The following is an 8,710-nucleotide window of genomic DNA, read 5'->3' as shown; positions in this document are numbered from 1 at the left end:
TAAACTAGAATAACAAGCATTAGAATTGTATTGAGATGTTACCTTGGGTTTTGGTTTTATATGTTAGAAGTGCAAAGCTAGCACGGCATCACTGGATTGAAGTAGCCCGCAGTGTGCATTAGCACAGCTTTGATCTCTTCGGGGCTAGCTAGTTTTTTCGTTGATTGCTGCAAGCCAGAAGAGAGAACATCAGAAACGATAGTATTAGAAAAGTTGCGGTTTCATCACCTCGGCATAAATTTCCAGTTGGAAGCCATTCGTGAACTTGATGTCGGCCTCTTGCACGTCGACTCCCAGTCCATCGAGAGCGCGCATTGTGGACAGCAACAGACCAGGCCGTTGCTCGCAAAACATGTGTATGCTTATAGCATTGGCACCGCTCGTCTGAACGTCAACCTGGGGTTCCCAACACTATAAATCCATGGAAAAAAAAAAAGTTTGCTTACCTCCATTGGAAACGTCACGCTGGTTTGAAGCTCTTCCTCGAACAAAAGCTTCTGCTTGCTTGCAAAGCTCATAACGGGACTTTGGAGATCGGTGTAGACGGTCTCTATTCTCTGCTGCAGTTCCTTCAGATAGTCAATGGCATCCCCCAGGATTGAGGTCCGATCCATCTGTTACACCCACGAAACTGAGAAAATGAAAGGAAAACGAAAGGCTGACTGACTTTACCTTGCTGATCTTGGGAACAATCGAGCGGAGTGTGTAGAGCCTATCGTTGAGTTTCTTCCTCCGTCTTCGTTCCGCCATGAGGTTCTTCGCGGGTAGTCCTCTCTTCCCTCCGTGGAATCCTGTTGTCTTGTACCCGGTATTGTCCCTTTCGGTAAACTCGGCGGCGCCGCCATCTAAGACGTCTTTGCTTTCGAGGACACTGCTTACAGCCTGTTCTTCTGCATTTGTTGACAGCTTCTTATACGAATCGTCAGCTTCACCGGCTGCTTCACGTTGTCTTGGTAAGTTGCCATCGGAAGAATCCGGATCTAGAACAAGTCCTTCAGATGAGATTGAGCTGCTCGCCGTTTCATAAGGGAGCTGTGCGGCGCATGCGTTCCAACAGGTCCCAGAGGGCGTTGTCAAGTGGTTGCTAGTGGCTCCTGTGAAGTGATTAGCCTCGGAGCCTATAGTCGTTAAAAAACTACCAAAAAATCCCAAATCCTGGAAACCGTTGGGAACTTCAGACCTCAAGAGTTCCTGGTTGGCCAAGACAAGGCTGCTGCTGCTGCTGCTGCTGCTGCAATGTGGAAGAGAACTGGCCAAATTGTGACAAAGAGTTGGAACGGAGGAAGGATCCGGAAAATTCAAGGGAAGAAATGAATTTGATTCCCAATCGCTGTAATGCGGCAGCTCCTGCGAAAAAAGAGAGAAGAAAACCACGCTTGTTTTTCAAGAACCATTCAGCCATACCTGACAAAAGTATTCGACGTCCGCAAAATTGCACGCCTTGTGACCAAGAGCATCCATGATTCAGCTCTGCATTTTTTGCTGGAGAAGAAACGACCGCCTAAAAGCCACAAGCCAGTGCTCCTTTTCTAGTTCTAGCAAGTTCCTCACGCTTCCAGGAAATCTTTGATCTGTTCTAGAGCTTTCAGACAGAGCAGCGCGAATCTCAGCAGTGCGCTATTAAATGCAAAAGAGAAATGCACGAAATCGAAATCTCTGGAAGAAGCGGAGAGAAGGACCCAACACTAATGGGCTCAAATTCATCTCCTATCTTGTTTCTTTATCTAGGAAGACGCAGCAATCAACAACAACACGCGCAGGAAAGCAGCAGAGCGTCGAAGAGGGACACGTACAAAGGAATACCGTCAAGTGTTCAATTCTCTCGGGAGCAAAAGGATGTTTTCTAATCTCGCGATTGCGACTCCCGAGCTTTTACACCTATCAACGACGATATAAAAAGCAGAAATTATTTGGAAACTCTTGTACCTGATGATAGACTGAGAGTGACGCATTCTTGTCTTAGCCAAGCGGCAGCGATACGACCAATCACGTGCTCAAGATGGACAGTTTTACTTGGCAACTTACTTCTTCAACACTAGAGTGGTCCAGCAGAATCTCTAGAAACGTAAGTGAAAAACGCAGAAATAAGATCCAATTTTTTAATCATTTATTCACCTTCTTTAAAACTGTCGTGTGGAAGAACTTGCTGCAGGAGATTCGATAACAATGGTCTCCTTGTTAAAAGCAATGCCTCTGCGCTGCATTTGATCAAGTAACCTGTCAGTTTAGTTCAAAGCGAACGAAAGCATACCATCACCGCAACAGGTGTGAACACTTCGATTGTCTTATAGAGAAAAAACGTAAGCAGAATGCACAGTATTAGTAACATGCAATCCCTTTACTGGTAGAAACTGCCAAGCTTACAAAAGTTGAAGACGACGGGAAGATAAGACGACGGCGAAGAAGAAGTAGAAGAACCAAGTCCATAATCTTCCAGACGCTAGTTTTTCTTCTTCTGAGGCGGAAAACAGACATATTAGAAAACTGGCACCAGAAATGTAAAACGACGTGCCAAGAGATTTTGGCATATGTTGCCTGCAAACCGCGTATACGGCGTAAGACCGATCACAGACACGTCTCTCGAGCTCAGTAGCTATATATACATTCTAAAAAAATGTCGTACATAAGCGAGAAGTACCTTAATGCCGAGCACACGAACAGCTGTCGACGCGTCTTACTCGTCAAAAAGGTTTCCTGAATTCGGGAGCATTTTGGTGGATCACCGCTAAAACATGTGCCGCCTCCATAGCAGTCGTGTCGATCTCTGCACATCATAGAAAGCGTCAGCGAAAGTAATGATCAGAGTGCCTTACCATTGTCTTTGCCAAATTGCCTTAAGAAATGAAGTTTCGGAACTGCGGCCTCATGCACCACATCCGTAGCAGCAGAAGACGACGATTCTTTCGCTGGAGCTGGTCCGCTCATGCTTTCAGATTCACTGTCAATATCTTCCACCTCAAACTCGATCTCTTCTTTCTGCTACATTTACCATGGATGAAAACACATGAGAAAACTAAACTTGAAAGATAACACGCACCTTTTCTTCCACAGCTTCGGAGCACTCTTTGTCCGAATCGCCCATTTCCTCGCATTCAAATTGCACCCGGCAGTCCTCAGTCTCGTCTTTCGCGTCGCTAAGTTCTTCCTGGTTCATGAAAATGTCTTTGCTGTTCTCCTTATCCAAGCAGCTGTCAACCTTCTCCATCCCAGCACCCGACTGTTTTCCCTGGCTGAGATCGTTGTTGAGAATCTCACCACTTTTATCTCTGGTCCTTGGTGGTACGTGAGGTTGTCGTAGAAGAGGATGAACGTTAATCGCCTGAGACGCACTTCCGCTTTCTGATGATCCAGACGACTTTGCTCCAAAAAACGGATGGAAAGCCGGTTGGGGGTAGCTTGGAAAAGGCCTGATGGCAGCTGGTAACTGCTTCTCTGTCGGCTGAAGTAAAAGGGGATGTATACTGTTTGTATGTTGGCCTGCTCGAGAATTTCCCGGTTGTGCATCCGAATGCATACTTGACCGAGATATCACCCTTACGTGAGGGGGAAGATTAAGTGATGGAAGTCCAGGAGCAAGTCTGATGGTCTGTGCTCGGGACCGCTTCCTCGAACTGCAGCCACCAGATGGAGTCCCTGTTCCTGTCAGTAAAGGATGCACTGCTGCGTCACCAGAATGGCCTTGTGTCGGCCTTGCCGGACTATCTATCACTCTCGCATCCACTCTCCAGTCGTATATAAAAGCTTGATGAATATGAGTGTCATCGCAATCTCCACCATCGTCGTCACTGTTAGTAACCTCCCCAAGTGCATCCGTTCCATCCTGAAAGCCTTGATAGATTCAAGACAAGCTTAATATGTACATGGAAGAAAGTACCTCTTGCGATTCTGCTGCGTTCTTTTGCAACGCTCTCATTCGACGCTTGCTCGCTTCATGTAGCCGCCGTTTGGTTTTAGATGCTTCATCGCTTTTGTAGGACTTCTGCGTCCCGATTGCTGTTCGCCATTGGCGCGGCAAAAGAGCAGGATCGCGATGAGGAACAGCATGTTGCCACACCTTATTCCAGTCGTACTTAAAACATTTTAAGGCCTAAAGCATTAAACTACGTCAATGCCATGAAGAAAGATGGTAGTCCACCCTCACCTCCTGGATAGTCTCTTTCTCTTCTACTGTTAGCGAAGAATTTTTCATCCTCCTAACGGCCTGAAAAAAAATCAGCTTGCCTTTATTAATCAATGAAAACCATACCTTGATAGAGTTTTCTGGAGCTCTCGATGAGCTCCGATTTTTTTGTCTTACAAAAATCTGTAAGATCTTTTTAAGTTAAAAAGGAAACAATGCACATGAGCAGACCTGGTGATTGGTCTTCGTAGGAAGAAAACGTTGCTGTATGGCATTCCAATCAGTGTTGAAAGCCATAAGCCCCATAGCAAGGAGTCTTGAAACAGAAAAACAGAGAGTTGTTAGTCCGACCAAATACTTCAACCAAGAAAACACTAACTCGTCTTCTGCGTCCGTGAAGAGCAAACGGTTGGCCGTTGCAGCAGGTGGCGGCTTATGAGGATACAGAGCAGGATTAAAGAACGGAAGAAACCTTTGAGCAGCTGCCACAATGCCTTTAGGAACTAGAGCAATAACCTGCTTTTTAGTGTTCTCGACAAGTAGTGCCGCCAGGGACTTCTTCACTTGAGACTGATTTGAAGGCCTTGGACTGTTTTTCGGTTGCAAATTATCAGGGAGTGGAAACAACGGCTCTCTAACACAACGGGTGTTAGAGGCGCCTGTTTGGACGTGCCGCTGCCTAAATTCCTGAACAGCTGATCGATAAGAAAGGTTAGAATCGATTTTTGAATTTGCAGAAACGACTTACCGACTGCAACTTCGTCCAGAAACTCTTTGACGTGATCAAGCGGAGCAACAGAGAGTACCGAGTGAACTGGCCCAGCAATAAAAGGACACCAAACTCTCACTCCTGTGATGCTCTGCTCTTCCAGCTGTCGATCGTCAACAGACGGGCGAATAAAAGGAGGACGGAAACAAAAGTCCGGGAACGGAAGCTTGCGAAACGAAGCGGAGTCTCGCCTGCTGACAAGCTCCATCAGCATTCGATGGGTATCGATCGCTACTTGCTGCCGAGATGGTTCCAATATGCATAGCGAGAATACTTGAACCAGCAGCTGGACATGCTCGTGAATAAGGGAGTGGAGTTGTCCGATCTGAGCGGCTGAGAAGCAGCTTTCGGGCCGCCGGGCGCTCGAGCTCTCCCCAGCCACGTCCGAAGAAACAACATGGTAAGGAACCAGCGGCCTTAGCGGGTTCTTGGTGAAACCGAGAGGCCGCTCCTTGTTTCGCATCTTTTCGCGTCTCTTCTCCCTCGTTTCTGGCCTTCTTTCCACAAGCTTATCCTTTTGAGACTGCTCGGTATCACTCTCCAGCATCTCCTCGATCTCAAGCTCAAAGTCCTCATCATCTTCATCTTCGTCGTCCTTGACAACCTGCGTCCCTTCTCCCTCGTCTGGCTGGGCCACTGCCGCAAGGAACTTCCGGTATTCCTCCTCGTCATCCACATTGTGGAAGTAGTCGTCCTCGTCCGACTCTTGCAAGAAAGTCTCCAGCTGATCCATTGTCATGTCCGCCAGCGAGTAGTGAGCTCGCGTTCGCTTCGATATAGCATCCATCACGGTCTCTTCGTCCTCGGCGCTGGTAGATGCCACCCCGCCCTCGAGCGCGTACTTGTTCTCCTCGTGAGCCGGGCTGTGGAGCTCGGGAAGAGCCTCCAGCGCATTGCCCATGAGTTCATCCTCGTGCGGCGACGAGCATTCGGCATCGCTCAGGTAGTCGAGAATCGCCTCCTCGTCGCTTCCCAACTCGAGAAACCCCTGATCTTCCTCCTTGTCATCCGCATTATCGTGATCCACCACGACACATCCTTCTTCTTCACTGGCGGCCACACCGGACGCCATACCTGGCAGCGAAGGATCAAAATCGACATCGTCTTCCTCGTCCTCGTCCTCCGCTTCATCCTGGTCGCCTCGCGCCTCGCCCCCCATTGCCCTAAAATCTCCACGATAAGCCCTAAACCGTGCTTTAATTTGAAATTATATTATTAAAATTATTATGACATTGTTTAAAATAAAACATTTCCATTAACAAACCTGTAAAAAATAAAGTTTTATAGGTCCACTAAGTGAATCTTTCTTCTATATATAAACTAATGTTTTTGGGTTAATTGATATGTACATTTCTGTATTTTATTTTCATATTTTATGAATAGAAAAACATGTATTTTTTATATACATACAAGAAAATAATTAAATCTAATCATTTTGTAATCTTAGTTTTTCACTCCTCCTGTGAGCATGATTGTAGCTAATGTGTATGAAACATAGAATGCTGTGACCTAGAGCTAGAGCAGGGCCCTTGCATTTGCCAAGCATGTAATCATATAATGGCATCCAGTTTCTTGAACTTGGTCTCTAGAGGGGACAGCAGCAGAATTGAATTGCTTGTAGTTAACAAACATATCTGCATGGTTGTCATAGAGGATCACCACCCCATTGCCCACAAGATTTCCAAAGCATCTAATCCACACTAAGTATAGCAAGGCACATCCAAAAAGTCCTTTTCCTTGACCCTGAGCAAGAACTGTTGCTTGTTATCATACATTTGCTCCTACTTTGATAAATTTTGAACAATTCAACTGCACTAAACGAGATTGTATCAGTTGTTAAGTTCTTTCTAATTATTAGATTTTATTAAAGCTTGCTGAAATTTTAGTTAAATTTTTTTGTAATATTAATTTGATTGAACTAAAAAAATCACAATTATCATAAAAATAATGGCAAACCAAAGCTAAGTATTTCACATTATAAATATATTATTAGCTTTTTTGTTAGATCAATATCCAAATTCAACTATAATACACTCAAACATAAACATTAAGAATAGTTAAAAGTTTAAAAGCACTAGAGAAATCAACTATAATTCTCAACTAGAGATTCTTGACTACCTGAGCGACGTTGTAGTATTATAGTAGTAGAATTATAGTTTCTCTGCGAATTATAGAAATCATCTATAATTCTCAATTATGACAATTATTACAACAAAAAAATATTTATAGTGATAGCTTTGACAATATAAACTTTTAATGCTATACCTAATGGGATATATTCACATTAGAATAAAACAATAATGCTAGCTGGAAATAGAAATTATATATAATAAAGTCAACTTTTGTGATGCTTTCCCTAGTTTTATGTTTGGATATTGAAAAGGACAGAAATAGCTTTTGTTCATCTTCAAGTTAAGTTAACATTAAATTACAACTTTGTGAGAATCTTGATTATGATGAGCAGAATTTTGTAATTAAGGAGTCAATAACATACAAGATCATTGTCAAGACCATACAAATTATGAAGAGACTTGAATATTAATTACATCACCCCGCCATAGTAGTTTGGATGTCCAGCCGTTGCTTTTAGATTTTAGAAATTACCCATATGAAGCTGCTAAATGTTGTTAGTCTCATCAACTATACAACTTTGATATTATATCCAACTAATACATAGTGAAATTTATTTTGATAACAAGTATTACAATTGCAATACAATTATGTGCAAGGAATTTACGGCACATAAAAACATTTTTATAAATATGACAATATATGTGACGACTATTCTTGTTGATGAATTTTCTAATTTATAATAAAATCAAATTGTGTTTTAAATGTAATATAAGTTTAAGAATTATTGCTCCAACAACTTCAGAACTAAAGAATAAACAGGAAACATGTTCATTAACAAAATCCTCTTATAGTAATATATTTTACAATGTAATTAGACTATGTAGTATGTGATAAAGGCTAAAATATTTTTTATTTATCATAAAAACAATATTTACATAAAGTTATAAAATATGATTATGTCACATTCTTATGAAATAAGTTAAAATCAAACTTAAAGAACTTAACCTATAAGTTGAAAAGTGAGGGTTGTATTTATATATCCCATTAAAGTAACTAAGAAATCTTATTCAAAAGCTTATATCCACTTAAAGTGGGGAAAAAATCTCATTGTATGATGATTGTTTGTGAAGATTAAAGAATATATAAATTAAGAGTTATGTGTGGCATAAAATTTATTAGGGTTGAATATAAAACAGCTAATGATTTCATAAAATATTCAAAATTATTATAAAATTGTTTTCAAATTTAATTTTTAAAACAAAGTTATGTGTGGGTAAGTTATTTATTATATAATTTACTAAGTATTTCTATATAAAAATCAAAGAAAGTACAAAAGGTAAATAATAACATGATTTGAGTTATAAAGAGTGCTATATAACACTAAAACTATGGAAGAAACATTTAATAAATTTCATCATATATACACTACATGTGAAATTTAAGAATTATTAATACATTGTTTTAAATTTTATTATGAGAAATAATCAAATATCTTATTACTTTAATTTTTGGTTTGGACTGGGATGGTAGTGGATATGTCTAGAATATGCTTAAATATTCTAGGATATTCTATCATTTAACACTTATTATTCATTTAGATTAATGTTGTATTTATAATTTATAAATATACATATATTTTTTTTACTTTCTTAAACCCTTTCTTGTATATTCATTTTTATTCTATCTAATGGTTGATTTTCAATAAGAATAATTTTGTGTTTATAAATTATAAACATGCTTATAATCAT

At 41.1% G+C, this 8,710-nt stretch overlaps 2 protein-coding genes across 2 annotated transcripts; both read right to left on the bottom strand.

Moving 5' to 3' along the window:
• On the bottom strand, nt 1–2,455 carry LOC9658499 (transcription factor SCREAM2). The gene is made up of 8 exons (XM_024669513.1): nt 2,252–2,455; nt 2,116–2,198; nt 1,927–2,057; nt 1,405–1,878; nt 673–1,347; nt 447–614; nt 229–396; nt 1–167 (listed from the first exon to the last, which is right to left on the bottom strand). The coding sequence occupies exons 4-8, from the start codon at nt 1,459–1,461 to the stop codon at nt 78–80; spliced, it is 1,158 nt and encodes a 385-aa protein (XP_024525281.1). The 5' UTR covers nt 1,462–1,878; nt 1,927–2,057; nt 2,116–2,198; nt 2,252–2,455; the 3' UTR covers nt 1–77.
• A 125-nt stretch (nt 2,456–2,580) lies between these two features.
• LOC9659924 lies at nt 2,581–6,047 on the bottom strand. Its single transcript, XM_002964744.2, has 9 exons — nt 4,869–6,047; nt 4,500–4,815; nt 4,352–4,436; nt 4,247–4,303; nt 4,142–4,201; nt 3,875–4,087; nt 3,038–3,820; nt 2,814–2,979; nt 2,581–2,764 (listed from the first exon to the last, which is right to left on the bottom strand). The coding sequence occupies exons 1-9, from the start codon at nt 5,959–5,961 to the stop codon at nt 2,682–2,684; spliced, it is 2,856 nt and encodes a 951-aa protein (XP_002964790.2). The 5' UTR covers nt 5,962–6,047; the 3' UTR covers nt 2,581–2,681.
• Between the last annotated feature and the right edge of the window lie 2,663 nt (nt 6,048–8,710).

The sequence above is a fragment of the Selaginella moellendorffii genome, unplaced genomic scaffold, assembly GCF_000143415.4.
Source record: "Selaginella moellendorffii unplaced genomic scaffold, v1.0 SELMOscaffold_5, whole genome shotgun sequence".
NCBI lineage: Eukaryota > Viridiplantae > Streptophyta > Lycopodiopsida > Selaginellales > Selaginellaceae > Selaginella > Selaginella moellendorffii.
Note: the sequence above shows the minus strand (reverse complement) of the source record. Positions and strands in the feature narration are given on the sequence as shown.